Source organism: Melampsora larici-populina (assembly GCF_000204055.1).
Source record: "Melampsora larici-populina 98AG31 unplaced genomic scaffold MELLAscaffold_68, whole genome shotgun sequence".
NCBI lineage: Eukaryota > Fungi > Basidiomycota > Pucciniomycetes > Pucciniales > Melampsoraceae > Melampsora > Melampsora laricis-populina.
The window spans coordinates 38,320-55,297 of NW_006768832.1; the positions used below are offsets into that span (position 1 = coordinate 38,320).

The following is a 16,978-nucleotide window of genomic DNA, read 5'->3' on the forward strand; positions in this document are numbered from 1 at the left end:
AAAAGTGTCAATTTTCACAAACTGAAGTTCTTTCTCTTCCATAGGTTATTTTGTGGGCCACTATGCATCATACTTTATTGAATTTCCCATGGTTCACAAAAGTGTACCTCATATTGCAGGGTCAGCTAAGAACTGTTTTTTCAAAGCTTTCAACTCAGATTCTCTCATATGACTATTTTGATACTCTTACAAAGAGTGGGTTTAAATCTACACTGAGGCACTCATCTCCTTAGCACCACTAGTTCATACCTGGATCTTTCTTTCAAAAGTATGAAACTCACTTTGAAAATAATATCTTAATCCCTGTATACACAGAATTGTCTACCACACCAGTCATACTGTGTGCATACTGTGTGTAGCTTTTATGTGTGAAAATATTCTTTTACTTACCAAGATATTCTAGCTTTGAACTATACAACTTTTAGCATGACTTGACCTTGGTTTTTTTTTTCTTTAGACATCATATTCTTCATTGGGGTCTTACTTACCATATAAGAGAACTGATCTATGGACTTCACAATTTTTCTGTGAAACATGATCAGAAGGAATTCCTAATTCATAGTTCTGACCAAGACTGATAAATATCAAGTCATTCTTGCAAGTTGAAACCTGATGTGACACCTCTTTTTGATAAGCTGATGGTCAGGGGGTAAAATATGGGTTGAAAGTTGATGCTTTTCACTTTCTACTGTGCTGATAATTGCCTCATACCATACTTCCACCAGATACCAGATAAGATGTGTAGACCTGCATCTTCCACTAACAAGCTTGCTCAGATGAGCTATTGTCTTCTTTGTACTTGCCCACTCAGACCCTTTGCTTTTACTCTCCTTGGTTGTCCAGATAGCTTTATTTTTGTTGTCTATGAAAAAAATCAACCATTGATTAAAGTATGTTTTGAGGTGTTCCCATCCATTTTCAAAGATCATTTTTGAAAGTTTATCATCTATTATGGTTTTTTGCATGAGGAAGATTATTCCAAAAAATGATGGTGTGATGTCTTTTTGAGCTGAAAGAACTGCCTTGTCTATCATTTCATTGCTTAAAACAATGTTGTGGCTAGGGATCTCCTTGGATTTTTGTTCTTCAAGACTTTGGTGTGCATAAAGTTTATGTATCTCTTTGGAAATTGATTTGAAGAAAACATTTATTTTTTCTGCAAATTCTGTGTATTTTTGCTCAATTATCAGATTTCCTATCTGCTCAATTCTGCGAGGAAATGTTTTTGCTGAGTCAATCTCATCATATCCTGTAATTTCATTGTTCACCCCTTGTTCAAGACTGTATCCCTGATGTGTGGATCCATTGGAAGTGGCTCTGATCCATGGTCTCCAGAGTGATTTACCTTCTCCCTGTTGTTGATAGGCTTCTTCACATTTCTGAAGGAATGAATCATAGCTCAAATTGATTTGAGACAAGGATGCCTGATGTTCAGTAACTTGGTACCATGTATTGATAAGCTCAATAATTATCTCTATTGCAACTGGTGACCTTTCTGGTAGTTGTATTGTATGTGAAAGTATATCAAAAGTGTCGTTGTGTTTGATATGGATTCTTCCCCTGGTTTTGGGGGTCAAAAAGATAACCTCTTCTTGCAATTTCAAAAGTTGGTCATTCAGAAAGTGCTGTAAGAAAATCCACCCATCTTCTATCAACACTTTCCGTGCTAGTAGATCCCGATTCCCAGAATGAATGAGCCGCAAAGCTCCCAGAAATCCCATGACTAAATTGGTCCTTATTTTCTCAATTGCCAGAATGATCTTCTGTGAGTCATAAGACTGTGTTTGACTCATTGCTTGCCTTGCTTTAGATGATTCTTTGAATGCTTCCATCACTGATATAATGGTTTCAGAAAGGCCAGGTGTGAGCCACATAGCCAATTGAAATTGCCATCTGAGTGTAACCATTACTGATCTGTAATAGATCCTCGAGCTTCCTGATAGATGGTCCCTTCCTTCAAAGTGAATCAGCTTTTGCAGGTTTTTTTGACATGAGGGGCTTGGTGCTACTGAATGCTTTGAGTCATTGCCAGTTCTAGGTTTTTTGTTGGACACCTGCTCAATATTCGGAAAGTCTACATCTTCTGCCTTTTCATCCACTTCATCTCTCAATATTTTCTCCTGCATCTCAGCTCTGCTTATCTTCTCTCTATTCGTGACAGCTGAAATTCCAATTGGCGTAGTTGTCCCTGGTAGAGCGATTGATGGTTGGGTGATATGTGAATGATGTTGCAAGCATTCTTCTAATTCCATGGGAGGATCAGCGGAATAACTAGGAAGCGGAAAATCTCGGAAAGAAGTGTGAGTTCGGTGGTCTCTCGAATTCGCGTTTTGCTCAAGTACCTCAAGGAGCTCCCCTTCAATAGTGGCCAGACGGCTTTCATGTTCCGGGCCACATGGTACATCTTGATCCCCAAACCAGCTGAGTAATAGTGTTTTACTTTTGTTTTCTACTTCCGGGGTGACTCTGGGAATTGTGAGATCTTGATCTTTTAGAAGCAATGAGGTTGCTACGCGAAAGTACAATATAAGATAGATTATAGTAATCAAATAGAAAACCCAAATCGCCATGGTTGGTCCCTGGTCGGTTGGCCTACAAAATCTAATATTTGTGTCCAAAATGGAAAAGGAGAGACATCAACTTTAGCACGTTACATTACCAGTGAAATATTTTCTGGTGTCTCTACGCCTTATCAGTAGCGGAACATGTGTCAAAATGTGTTCGAGGTTCAAGATGCTTCTTACACGACAATTATTTCGGATGTGATATAATGACATCAGCACAGATCCCAGTGCAACACCGGATCGCTAGGCACGCAGCACTGCAACTCCAACCCCCTGTAGAAGCCAGTTTTCAAGAATACGGGAGACTCCTCATCCATCCAGTTTCCATCCTCGCCTTACATAAGTTGCAGCTCCTTCCCTTGTTTGTTCAGCTTTCGAAAAAGGGCACCGGGTGACGAAAGTTATCACTGGCGATAATATCTTATAATTCATCAAGGAGGGTCTGCTGTTTAGGGTTGCAAGATAGAGGGGAGGCTTATGTATAATTTCGTATCCAGAGTGCTTACAACGGGTGTGAAAATTGCTCGCAAACAAACTCAACATTTGGGAAAGCTGCAATTTGTCAGGCTGACGGCACGGGAAAACTTCTTCCTGGACTACCAAAACTCATATATTCAGCGGCTCATAAGAGACAGGGTAACGTTCTGAGAAAAAGATAGCACCTGCTGGTCCGCTCTGTTGCGCCAAGATTGCACGAGTCATGGAGGCCTTGTCATTTTGACGGTTTTGTGTAGAAGTCCAGTGACAAATACAGCAGTTATCAACCCAACAGTCAAGCTGTGAATTGACCACGACACCAGAAATCAATGGCTGGCAAGCCTGTTCTGTATATAGCCATGGAAGCCGACACTAGAGCAGCTCCCAAGATGAGTCTTTAGTTGGTCAACCAGAGAAGATATATGCAAAAGGCCAATGTCTGTTACCATGTTGCAGATAATTCCAAATATTACATTCACCAAACTAGATCATGATCTTTTTGGCTTGTCTGTCACATTGACCTGTGCGATGAGTCCACTAAATCTGTAGCCCTATAATCAATTTTGTTCAATTCAAGATTCTACTACATAGCCTCATCATCAAATAAGTTTGAGAGTAGGTGAGACTTAGGTCGCCAAGCACCATGAATAATCTATGCAGGAAACCGCGATGGCTGTCATTGATAAGATAACCTTGTTAGATCCTTCGAAAAATCTATCTCTGCATTCGTGCGGGTCGTTTGATCATTAGGGCATTACCGATCGTGTAGTTAAGCGAATCTATCAACCCTGGGATTAAATCACGATCTACCTTGAAACGTCGGTCCTCGAGTTGACCAAGGGTCGCGAAGCGAGAGGCTGATAGTTTTCTTTCAATATGCCACCCGGATTATAAATGCAGTGAGAGTGAACACGATAGAATCCTATGGAGAATGCGATCGCACCAAAAGAACGATACAAAGTTTGGATCTCCTTTGAGCTGCAAAGAGAAGTAATCATTGACTCACGTTCATCCAGAGTTCTTTCAACACCACGTCGTTTGGCTCATCCCAGTGCGAGACTAATCCAGCTCTAGCCCAAACAAAATAGGAGGTCTCAGCTGATCAATTCAGTTCGGCATCACTTGAGGAGAGTTCAAGAATTCTTCACAAACCTTCCAGCTTGTCCACAGTTCTGAACAATTTGACTGCATATGACAAATTTGTAACCTTGAGAGTAGTGTTCTGCAACAGAACGATACGATTAAGTCTCCTGAATATATTTCAGTAAACAGATTCACACACCTAGCAACAGTGCCTTTACATCTTGTCCAACTTGCTCATTCAGTGTCTTGAATCTTGATTGATCTTTTTCAAAGCTCGTGCCTGTCAACCGAGATGTGATCAGAGGTAAAATTCGAGCCTGAATAGCGAGATAATCAGGCCTTTGCGACACCGTATCCATATCATATCACCAAGGGCCGACAAGATGAGAGATGGCAGTGACAGAAGCTTACTTATGTGCTTTGATCTCGATATCTTTTGCTTCGGCCATATGATAGTGCTTGCGTTGCTTGTAGGGTAGGACGATGATGCATGGAAAGTCAAGGGATAGACGCGCTCGGAATGTGCATATGGTTTATGAGCCAAGATACATATCACAGACATGACATATACATAGACTGGTCAGTGACATCCTCAAGAGATATCCAGTCAAACCCCTTGAAAGCCATACCTCGTTATTTCCATAACCCCTTCGAATCCATGGGGTATGGATCCCACATTTGCGGTGGAGGCCAAACTTGTACATACTTTACCCCCTATTCCCTTATCCCATACCAAAAAATGGAGGGAATGCTGACCAGAAACTCTGTGTGGGTGCCCTCTGTGCTGCTGAGCAACGCACAACAGTCTTCCATTGCTAATTACTTCAAACTCTGAAATCAATTGATCAATCTTAGAAAACCCCATTGATCACATCTAACTTCCCATCAAATTTTCACCTGGTGTGATTGATATATTTCACAATCACCAATCTCAATCAATCCATTCAAGACTGTCTCAAGAGACTTCCTTTGGAAGCAATCACTCATCCAAATCAAACCATTCTCAACTCAATCAACTATCTACCTCCAGCGGTATTAAAACATTCCATCTCAAAACAACATATTCAATGTTTTCAATTTTGTTTACTTTGGTCACTTATCCTGTTTGTTGTGAATCTTGAAGTTTCATTCAATGCTTTCACCTTAAGCTTCTACCCGGTATTCAGGACTGTATATCAATCTTTGTATGGTTCACATTGTTGTACAATAGTGTACATTGTTCTTCACCAAGACAAAAAGAATGACAACAGCATCAACAATGATTTGAGCTTGCAAGTTGAGCTCATTGGCTACACCAGGGGGTAAAAGTCACCACACCACAGCCAAAACTGACCCAGTCCAGAAACACCTCATTCTCAATTCATTTGGGATGTTTCTTAGAGAATCCACTATGGGAGTTGTAACCAAGTGATTTAGGGTAACTTTAATGCTAAAATATAGACAGGTCCACTATGGACCTGAGACTTGCGGTCCCTACGACCGCGTCAAATTTTGCATTCCCCATGTTCAAATCTACGCAAGGCTATGACTTGATTTATTGTAGGAAATCAAGTCGAAACTACTGTTCTCAAAACTTCAAACTGCATATGAAACTTCATTTCTCAAACTTCAAACTTCACACATCAAAACCTCACTTTTGAACTTCAAATTTCAAACTTCATCCTCAAATCTCAACTTCAAGACATCACATTTCGGAACATTTCACTTTGAATTGAATCAATTTCAACCACAACATTGCCCTATATCTTGAGGTTTTGTGAGACACCTTAAGAATTGAGTCGCAGAATAGTCAATTGCTGAGTAGGCTGAGCTTGAGCTCAATCTGTTTGGAATCGAGTCTGAAAAGGTGAACACTGCAGACATTATTCGGGTTCCCCAAGTGGGCAGGGAAAAATGATTGGGAGTATGATTTGTCATAAAATGGTCTATCACTCCACACCTGAGCCATAACACCCACACTACATATGTGTAGCAGGCTCAGTGAATATGTGGTTATCATGTACATACAGTTCTGCTCAGTTATCTGCTCATCAGGACAAGTTATTCATATGTAATACATGCTGTAACTTCTTTCAGATTGAAAAAAGCTTCCAAAAGATTGACTACATACACTGACTCAATGTTTTGGTGTGATCTCATCAACTCAACTGCATGTAACACACTTTCTGTTACTAAGACATAGCTTCAACAATATTGCCTGAGCAGCTACAGAATTATATGTAGTGAATTTTTGGGAAAAAAAATTCAAAGTCGAAAAAGTTACATGTGGTATAACATGTGATTTATTTATTCTGATGGGCAAAAAACTGAGCAGACCTGTATGTACATGATAGACAACTATTGACTTAGCTTGCTGCACATATGTAGTGTGGGTGAAATGGCCCAGGTGTGCAGTATTATATTCTTTTATGAAAAACTGTACTATTAATCATTTTCCTCTGCCAAATTGGGGAAGTTGAATGATGTTTACAGTGTGAAGGTGGTGTGTGAAGCCTATAAAACAAGATTTCAAAGACAAGTTGCTCAAATTCTTGATGTTCCTCATTATTGTGGTTTGAACACTTCAAAAGAAGGTCAATGTGTCTCTTCAAGGAACTTGTAGTGGGCATTTGATGGATGGTTTTTCGGATGGGATTTGTGAGAAGATATGATATATCATTTCAAAATCAAACCACTGTGGACCTGATTGATTCACGGTGATTTATTGTAGTTAAATCAGGCATTACATCATCCTGTAGTGGATTTCGTGCGGTTACCAACTTAGGTAAAACACGCATGATAAAATTTCACAGTCAGGAACGCAAAACTTATGTTAAATCACCATCATGATAGTGGATGCTCTTAATGGTTTTTACACCACAGGAATCATTAAGTGTGAACCACAATTGAGCAAAGTTGTGGTGACTAGGTCTGCAACTTTCTTCAATTGTGGATCTGTGTAAGGGTGGAAGAGTTACATAGATAGTATGGGTTATACAAGTATGGGATTAGACAGTTGTGATTGTGTAGATAGTTGATTCTCTTCCCCCCTTACGAGTCTTCTCTTTTCCTCGTGGTTTCTTCTATCTTTCTTATTCTATTATCTCTATTCTTTTACGGGTTCTGACTTCTCAAGTGGTGGATTAGGTACGAGGTGGTTTCTTCTATCTTTCTTATTCTATTATCTCTATTCTTTTACGGGTTCTGACTTCTCAAGTGGTGGATTAGTAATTGATACGAGGGGTTCTAGAAAACCTCTGCTCTCCGTGAGCCAGTGCCTGAGTCTCCGAGCTAGTGAAGGTGGAGAGACAACTCCACCTTACAATCTGGTTTGCCCTAGGTTTGCCATAGGTTTTCTAGCAAAGCTCAAGTTGCCCTCAAGTGGTGCACTATATATGTAACTACAGTACCACATATGTAGTGAGCTCATGGTGAAAGAAACCCCACAAGAAGTTGTAATAGACATCATTTGCAGTAGATCTATGTAGATGGTTAGTGTGATGCATGAAAGCAAAAGCACATTAAAGTGAAAAATGAATAAATAAAACAAAAGGGCAGCTTGAGGGAAGCTAGCAAACACATAGCAAACCCATGGTAAACAAGATTCACACTTGAAGCTGCAGACTCAGTCATAACAACTTTGCCCAATCAGGGTTCACACTTGATAATTCCCATGGCGTCAGAAGGGATGTGTACAAGCAGTTCCAATCACAGAACTATCACCGCAAACAAAATAAGAGGGGACACACATCCTAAAAGTTCCAAGGACATGCTGTGGGATGTGTCAGGAGCGGTCCTACGTCACAGGATCAATTGATCTCATGATTTCTCTAAGAGCTCTTTGATTAGTTCCAACTTCAGATTACAAACTTTATCACAGACAAAAAAGGTAAGATCAATCACTTTAGACCATTAACCAACTCTCATCTTGGATTCTAATCTTGTTTGATTTTCTTGAATTGTTTTTTCTTTTTGAATTCATTTATGTTTGATCTTATTTTCAGGTTTTAAGTAACATGAACACATGAAAACCAAAGAAACAATTCTTGAAGGAATCAAGTTTCAAGATAATCAATTTATTTGAGGTATTTAAGTTAACTTACATTTTTTCAACAGGTTTAAAGATGTCAAAATTTGAATCTGATTCAGAAAGCCAATTCAATTCATTTAAAGTTGAACTGAATGTTATGATCTCACAACACCTATTACATATGGTGAAAGGTGTATTAAAACATGTCACAGATAGACAAAGAGACTTTAGCTTTACACATTGTAGTTCCTATTGCCTTCTTCTTCATCCAACAACCTACATTGTGAACCCAGACCACCAACCCTCCATCCCCGTCCCAGAACCCCAGATACAACCTTAACACTGACAGGGCGAAGCTGGTGAAGTGGTTTCTAATACAAAAAGGTGTGTTGGTGACCAAACATGTTTCTTGTTGGTTCAACTTCTGGTCACCAAATTTTTGAAAATGTGCCAGGGACCAACACCCAGACCTGGGCATGACGGCTATGGCCAGCAGTACGGTATGGTATGGCCCTTGATCACTGTATTGCAACTGCCCATTGGGCATTACAGTCCTGGTGTACCAAAATGTGTGGTAGGGAAATACGGTTATGCTCCAGATTACAATTACAGGTGTATTACTTTGCAGTTGCCGCAACAAAACCTGCAGTCACTATGGTTGACTACAGAATTACTACAGAATTCCCCCTGACATAAACAACCTGCTGTGTCAACAAATCTTTCCCTTCGGCTGCTGATGTTGCATCCCCTGGTAAATGCTTGATACTTCCCAACACAATCACAAGGAAAGTAGGATGTAGGGAATGGATCAAGAAAGGCATTGTACCCACAAATAAATTTGAAGAGGGTGTGAAGTACAACTTGAAAGAGTATGAGGAACAAGAGAGCAAGGGTAAGAAGATGAAAAAAAAGTGGTGGTATTATCATATCAAACCCCTGTGTTTGAGAGATTTGATTTGTTTTCTTGTGTCTCTCATTAAGTTTTGATTATTTTTTAATCAAGTTTTTTTTGCTTGTCTCTTGTTAAGCATTTTTATCAATTGTCCTGTTCCTCATTAAAAGTCTTATTTTGTCTTATTTCTTGTCTCTTTTTAACAATATTTTTTTATATTTCAAGTAACATGATGACCGTAAACTGAGTTTCAAATGGTCATTGCAATACAATATATTACGGTCCCATTGTACCATAACCTGCTTTTGGCTAGAATAAGATCTGCTGTAACAATATGTCCATGTTATGGTACATTACAATGAGGTCTGAGTATTGCAGGGACCACCAAGGGCCAAGGATGTTTGCCCCCTGGTGTAGTAGGACACAATCAATTTGTGAGAAGAATGATGACATCATGTCTCATACCTGACACATAGTCACACAATCAGCAGATGGAGAAATGTGAAAGAAAAAACAAACTCAAAAAAATCACTGGGACGAAAATTCTATCCTATTCAGAATCTCTGTCACTCAAGCCAGAGGTTGCACCAAGTGAATCAGAGTCACAGAGAACTGCAGCTGTGTGTGCACTCTGTGACTCTGAGTGAGAGCTGTGACCCAACCTTCAAAGTTCAGGGCGGCCACAGGGCCACATCCGGCCTTGGGTAGACCCATTAAAGGAATCCAAAAATCACTCGGGGCCAAGTAGGGCGCACCTTGAATGCTTTATAGGTGCAAAAATGTGCTAAAATTGCCATCATTTTGACCTATGTTGCCATTATACGTGTATCAGAGTCCATTTAGAGGCTATGTGAGCATACTTGCACATAAAAAAGAGCTATACGGAGCCTATGTTGAAAGAAAAAATCAAGAAAAAAGATGATCAAGCAAAACAAATCACGGGCACCCAGGCAGTCTGGGCCGCCCTGGGCCGCTGGCGTGCCCGCAGGGCATTCATTCATACAGCTTCCATTCCCATTCCCATTCCCGTGTTCCTCCGACTCCTGCTTCTTCGAGCGTGGAGTTTTTTGGATGCACAAATACTTTTCTCACGGTATGCATAAGGTGACTCATGGCGGCGTCAGTCCAACAAAGAGCTATCCATTAGAGTTTAGATATGAAATTCCCTTCAGCTCTCCGGGGTCCAACTTAAAGTCATCCGAACTTTCACCTTATAACACCACCCTTCATTGCCCCAATAGTCACAAACCATCCCTCTCTGAATCACCAGTTGCAAGTATCTGAGGAATTCCTTTGAAGAACCTGTTAAAATCCTTCACCATGTCTGCTTGGTGGTTCGCAATCTTTTTAACAACTTTCAGTGCTGTCACGTTGGCTTCGGCTCAAGACACCAAGACCCCTGAGTCAATGAAGTGCACTATGTACGCTAAAGCCAACACCAATAACGCTCGTAAGTTAGATACTTTCTGTCCATTCTTGGAGATCACGACAATGAGGGTTAACTGATCATTTGGCAACAAATCAACAGAGTGCAATGAACGCTACACCTGCACGGGCGGATGTGAAGGTCCATTCGTTGGTATGCAAATTTCACGTCATACTTTTCAAATCATAGGCTTTGGCGTTAACTGTTGGGTGATTCAGTTGGTCCATCTTGTCTTTTGATAACCAACGCTACCGACTTTATGGGGAAGCCCAATTCCGCTAGCGATCCACCGAACAACCCAGTATCGAATGTGAAATGTACCGTAGGGTTTGGGAGAAACAGTGCGGCAGCGAGACGTAAGCACCTCGGTTTTCAATCTTCGTGATAAACATCATGAGTGTTGCGCTCATCAAGTCTGATTGTTGCCCAATACCCATCCAAAGTATGCATCACTGAAACCGCAACATACAGCTGCACTGGGACGACAGCGCCCGATTCCCATGCGAGTAAGCTATGAGTCTGACCTGCTTGCGTATAAGATACAAATGATGATCAGCCTTTGTAAAGCCAGCTGGTGCAAAATGTGCTGACATACTCTTCCTCTCAGTGTGTCAAGGTTGCACCGTGGGCACCGCAGGAAGCTCGGGAGGAGGTGCACAAACCACGACCCCAACATCAACCACTGCATCACAGGGAAACACAGGTACTGGCAACACAAACAACCTGACCTCCACGTCAAACACCACATCAGGAACTCCATCGACTGCCAGCTATACCACTTCGAATACGAATATTACCCCCACCACCCCTCCCAGGACTTTGGCTGGTAAGGCCAGACAGGTTAATGTACATCAGAGTCTTGCTTTGGTCGCTATGGGTTTCCTTGTGGTCCTTGTTTAGCTTTTGACCTCTGCGCATCCAAGTCTTTTTGGCATAGATCATCATTAGTGTCAAATTTAGTAACTCAGATCCTTCATTTTCTTTTCTATGTTCAGTAAATCTAATGCTACATATGTGTTCGCCTTTAACCAAAAGTCAATGTTGATGAAGTCAAACGCGATCATATCTCTAGTCTTTGAATCGCCTCTCGCAACCTTCAAGTCCTTTTTAGCTGGCAGACCATATGCCATTTGTCGGATTTATGAATCCAGACTCTCCAGAGGGTGATTCGTTCCCAGTGTCTGGAATTTACCCAAATTAGCCGGCATCGATTTCTCATCGAATTATGTCCCGAGTTATTTGTCTGATGACGCTCGCAGCCTACTCATATGGGTTGTCCTTGACGTGGCTTGGTGAATTGTCAGAGCTAGCTAGCGCTAGGGTCATCAGGATGATTCGATAAAGCTTAGCGTTCGGCCGCCTCTTAAATCTACGCGGATAATTCGTTTCAGGTTTAATCCATGGGCTAAACGAAGGCTGAGCCTTCTTGCAAGTTTCCACGAAGCTTAGTGGATGCCGGTATTCTATGCGCGTCAGCTTGACCTTTTTCAAAACTCGTTGCCCAAGCACACTTTGTCGTTTTCTTCCACCACGGCAGGTTTCTCTAGCAGACCCACATCTTCAACAGGTCCTCTTCCAACTTGAGCGATATGGCTCCTCAATTTCTCACATGGAGCATTCCATCTCTTGCATCGCACTGCGCAGTCTTCTTCCTATACATGAGGATCCACATGGCGCAAGCTGGACCGATGCAGGAAGGCTTTCATATCTCGACCGGTCTAGTTAACGACTTGGATCACACGAGCGGATCTCAACTCCCCGCGATGTCACACACTGTACTCCTTCCTGACGGAAATTACGTTCAAGTGCGTCAGACTCATACAGTGTTACCACCGCCTGCAGGTTTCGTGGAATTCCCAACATCCGTGACCCTACCGTACTTTTGGGATCAACGAGATGCTGCAAAATGGGGGCAAGCGCTTCAAGAGAACGCGGACAGCGGCCTAACCCCATCGAACTGGATACCACATGTCCATCCTCAGTACAATTTACCTCACGTGCCCGTGGTACCTCCCTACCAAGTCCCCGGGCCAATTTCTCAACACGGATCATACCCCTTGGCTCCAAACATCCATGCATTTTCTGATCCTGTGTAAGTCATTTGTAGAGGGGTTCATCATAGATTGATAAACGTCCTCATGGATTCCTTGTTTTGGAAATGTCAATCCCAATAATTTCGAACAGAAGACAGCAAGTGAGACCCACAAAGAAACAATGGAGGACTTCTCAGAGCGGAAGGAAGCCGAAAAATGCAGATCTCAAGCCTCAAACGTCAGGATGAACGCTTCTCTTGATGGTAAACAGATTGTTTTACTAACGATGATATTTGCTACCCAACAGAAATCTTGAAGACGCCAGGCATCATTCTCAAGAAGACTTGAAGGGAAAAGGTGTCTCAAGTGAGATCAATTTGGACGAGACATCAAGACCAATGGGCTTTGAACAGAAAAGCACTGCGGGGCAAGCTGACCAGTCGAAAAAAATGATGAGACCTAAGTAAGGCCCCAGATGCATGGTTATCTACCAATCAGCAACCTTCTAGCATAGAGCTTACTTTTTTAACGCGGGGATGGCAGTCTTTCACAGCTAGAAGCTTGGCCTTTTAACCGCGGTATTAATCATCCAAGTCGTAAACCTCCCCATGCTTTGGACGCAGATTCCGCGTGAGTGTTTTCTTGATCTGCGCCTTTCAGAAGGTCAAGCTGATTGATAGATGTCTTATTCAGTAGCTTTCAGCCATCAACAGCTCCATCTCAGATGCGTGGCACTGTTGATGCCATTCCGTCTTCTTCCCTTGATCAAGTCTTGGTGCACAACAGTGCTTCAGTTTCACAAGTTGAGGAAGCAGGTCCCAAGAAAAATCTAGAGCTGGCTTTTGGTAACAGAGGGGAAAGTGTCAAGGTTCAGGGAACCAAGGAATCACAAGAATTACCGAGTACATCAATGCCAACAGCAAAGCAGGATACGCTGGTACCGTAGGTGGAGTCTTTCGTGATCTCGACTCCTTGCGAGCCGCGTCTCATAATTGACGGTTTTTTCCTCTGTCTCAGGTCAGGCTCTCAAGTTTCAGACAAAAAAAACTTGCCAAACCAAGAAGTATCAAAATCATCTTCATCGGAATCTTCAAATCCTTTACACGAACAGTCAAGAGAGCAAGAATGGGAAGTGTACCACAAGAAAAATAAAAAACCTGGAAAATATCCACCGTTGAAAGGCACCTCCAAATTGGATGGAATTGGACATCAACCTTTGAGCTATAGACCGGAACACATTCAACTAGACAAAGGCAAAGAGACAAAGGACGCAAATTTGGAACATCCACAAGAAGGAGAACACAAGGTATTGAAATACATATTTCTAGTTATGAGCTCTCAATCTCGTGAAATTCAAAAAGTCACCGACTTATTAAAATTTTTCCTGGCTGAAAACGGAATATTAAGGTTGAAGAAGAGAACCCTGAGGCAAAGATGGTGTCCGGATCTCAGTCAAATCTAGATAATGAAACACCAGCTGCGGGCATGAGTGGCGAGCAGAAGAAAAACAACAGAAAGAATAGAAAGAATAGAAAGAAAGGTTTGAAACAATCTGGTAAGTCTAGAATACTGAAAAGCTCTCAAATACATCCAATGCGTGATCAAAGATTAATCTTATTTTGATCTTTTCAAGAGGCTGAGCCGTTGGATGGTGAAGACCTTTTGAGCGCTGCGGCCTATTTGGACCCCAAGACCAAATCGATGATTGAGAAAAGCATATGGTACATGGGTGAATGCAACTTCCGCTCTCATCTATCACTCTTCAAACGTCCCAATTGCTCATCTTGACCGTCAAATTCCTTGCATGCATTTTCTGGGACTGCAGTCAAAGGCGACAATCCAAAACCCTTATTAGATGTAGGGCTCGACCTTCCGATTTACAATAAAATATTCACGCTAGACGCGAAACAAAATGACGAACGATTGAATTTGGTAGACCAAATTGTTGATCAACAACTGGATCAACTATCAGCGAAAGTTTCACTGCAAGAAGCAAGTCGTAGATTTTTCGCTATTCAAATGCAATTTTTTGAAGAAAATCGACTTAGGAATTGGCAGACCCAGAAAGAACGTGTGGGTGAAGCTGTAAAAGAGATCATGGAAATGTTGAAAGGAGATGAGATGTGGCCAGCGTTCTATGATGCGACACTGGATGAGTGGAGATTGGTGGAGAGGAAGATCTCTGAGCTCAATGATGATTCGCAACGTCAACTGGAATCGGTGATGCCCCATGTTTTACGAGCCAGGCGACTTGCGACTATTTACGCTTCCGGCCAGGCCAAGAAGAATGGACACCAAATGATGTATAGCGAAAAAGAATTAGAAGCTTGGATGAGACAAGGGGTATCTGCTCCTCTTTTAATACGAGTGGGGGATTTACTCGAGCTAACTTCTCCAAAAGCAAACTGGAGGGATATACCAGACGAAGAGATGGGGTCGAAAGCCAGTGACTTTTTCAACTGCTTGAATGGAGAGATAGCTCTTGGTCATCGACTGATCTATAAAGAACCTATACATTGGTACCTCTCAGGAGCTAGAATGTTAATTCTTCAAGATCCAAAGTTTGCGGGCACATTCAATTCTCGGTTGGAGAAGTTGATTAAATTTGGAGAAAATCGTGTGACGCTGTATGATAAACCACTCGAGACCCAAGGCAAAAAATCGGGGACGTCAGTGGATCTGAAGAAGAACGCGGGTATCTCTCAGCGAGAAGACCAGAGCTTCACATTCTCTGAACACATGATTAGTACTCACTTTGGTATCCCATCGAACAAATTACTCGAATTCACAACGATCGTAAGATTCAAAAATGCGGTATCGAAAGTTTCAGGCAACAGGTCGGGAGATATAACCAGTCAATTCAAAGCCGGAATCACTTGGCCTAAGGGTAAATTGGTTACAAGAGATATACAAGCACTCAAACCCCAATTTCATGCCTTCTTCCACTTTTTGGGAATTCCTTTTAATGACAATTGAATTTTCCAATTTTTATCACGGTGGTGATATTTTCTGCTTCTAAGCAGTTTTCCGTGGTTGTGCTTTGCTGTAGATATCTTTCCACATTACATAGTGAACTTTAGCAGATGATTCCTTGAGTTTTACAACCTGTTTGTAGATAAGAAGTGTCCCACAAGAACGCAATAACACAGAATTAATAAGCTGGGACCAATTTGAACCATATTTCTCAATATCCTTGGGAGAAAATTACCAAAAAAGGTTAGCAAAGCCCACGATGATATTGAGAATTGGATCAGTTTGAGGACATGGGCTATAAATGGTTGTCATTCATATACATATACTATGTATGTTGCTTCATAATTTGCAGTCAAATCCAATCTCAAAGCTTGTGGCCTAAATTGCCTGCAAAACTTGAGCTAACTGGCGGCAAATCTGGGTCACAAATTATGGACTTGACTGTCCAGGAATGCACTGCTAAGTGACATAACCCCTTTCCCGGTGGATTTTTCAAAAGTTGCCTAAATAAACGCCATCATTTGACATAGCAAGCATCATGGTTTGGTCTCAATATGTAGATGCGATGGCCTTCTCAAGAGCTGATCATAAAAATTACAGCCTCAAACAGTGTTGAACTTGAATTCAAAGGATTTTGTACAATCTCAAGAGAATTTTCTCAGTTCTTACACCCCGCGCAGCTCATATGGTGGGTGTAAGATATCAAATTAGACAAGCTCACAGCCTAACGGTGGTCGTATATAGAGCTTTGTATCACTAATAAGGAGTGAAACTTGCAAGTACTTCTGATAAAAATAATATTTGAATTTTTCTTCTTGATTGTTGAGTCAAATAGATCACCATGGTACACCACCGGCCCTTTTGGATGGTGACAATTTCAATCACAAAAGTCAAAGACAATGAAAGTGTAGATAGATTTACCGGTGAAACTAAGTTCTTTGTTGACCACGTTTTGAGAGGCGTGATGACCCTCAACTTCCAGCGTTGGCCAGAGTCATTTGATTTCGAGCCATTGTTCATGCAGAGCGGTTCCCGATGAGGTTGCCTCTGTCCTCGGTGTGAAACTTCTGTGTATAGGATAAATAACAACGAAGTGATGCTCCAATTGAGACATGTCACCTATCTGAAGTTGCTTCAACTATTTAACAAATTCCTGAGTACAATTTTTCGTCTTCATATCACAACTCTTCCCTTAATCGACCACTTTCATAAGTCCAAGGATCGCGATAATCAAAATCTCGATGCTCTTCGATCAAGTACTGCATGTGTTGAAACTTCAAACAGGATTTGATTCTATCTGTTCAATTTCGAGCTCAATCATCCCGGGGTAGTTCGTCAGATCGCCATAGGAGCCTCTCCGTCCTTTTCACTGTGGCATACACCATGCTTCGATTTGTCAGATCATTTCAAGTTTCTTGAATATCACTACACACGCCGTTTGATGATGCGCTTAAACTGTTATATAATATAAGCGCTTGTTTTGAAAAGACTTGGTGAATTGTCAGGCCTATAACTAGAGCT

The 16,978-nt window shown here is 41.5% G+C and overlaps 4 protein-coding genes across 4 annotated transcripts; 2 read left to right on the top strand and 2 right to left on the bottom strand.

The window, feature by feature from the left end:
• Window positions 1-584: 584 nt before the first annotated feature.
• Window positions 585-2,252, bottom strand: MELLADRAFT_68472 (uncharacterized protein; the record flags this gene model as incomplete). Its single annotated transcript, XM_007417076.1, has 1 exon — window positions 585-2,252. One exon carries the CDS (start codon window positions 2,250-2,252, stop codon window positions 585-587), a length of 1,668 nt encoding a protein of 555 aa, XP_007417138.1.
• Window positions 2,253-3,847: 1,595 nt separating this feature from the next.
• Window positions 3,848-4,483, bottom strand: MELLADRAFT_68473 (uncharacterized protein; the record flags this gene model as incomplete). The annotated part of the gene is made up of 3 exons (XM_007417077.1): window positions 3,848-4,019; window positions 4,194-4,263; window positions 4,324-4,483. 3 exons carry the CDS (start codon window positions 4,481-4,483, stop codon window positions 3,848-3,850), a joined length of 402 nt encoding a protein of 133 aa, XP_007417139.1.
• A 5,862-nt stretch (window positions 4,484-10,345) lies between these two features.
• Window positions 10,346-11,351, top strand: MELLADRAFT_112579 (uncharacterized protein; the record flags this gene model as incomplete). Its single annotated transcript, XM_007417113.1, has 5 exons — window positions 10,346-10,475; window positions 10,554-10,604; window positions 10,670-10,807; window positions 10,895-10,957; window positions 11,059-11,351. 5 exons carry the CDS (start codon window positions 10,346-10,348, stop codon window positions 11,349-11,351), a joined length of 675 nt encoding a protein of 224 aa, XP_007417175.1.
• Window positions 11,352-12,109: 758 nt separating this feature from the next.
• MELLADRAFT_94227 (uncharacterized protein) lies at window positions 12,110-15,460 on the top strand (the record flags this gene model as incomplete). Its single annotated transcript, XM_007417096.1, has 9 exons — window positions 12,110-12,543; window positions 12,636-12,722; window positions 12,792-12,947; window positions 13,028-13,114; window positions 13,178-13,426; window positions 13,502-13,790; window positions 13,892-14,039; window positions 14,118-14,213; window positions 14,310-15,460. The coding sequence occupies 9 exons, from the start codon at window positions 12,110-12,112 to the stop codon at window positions 15,458-15,460; spliced, it is 2,697 nt and encodes an 898-aa protein (XP_007417158.1).
• Window positions 15,461-16,978: the final 1,518 nt, after the last annotated feature.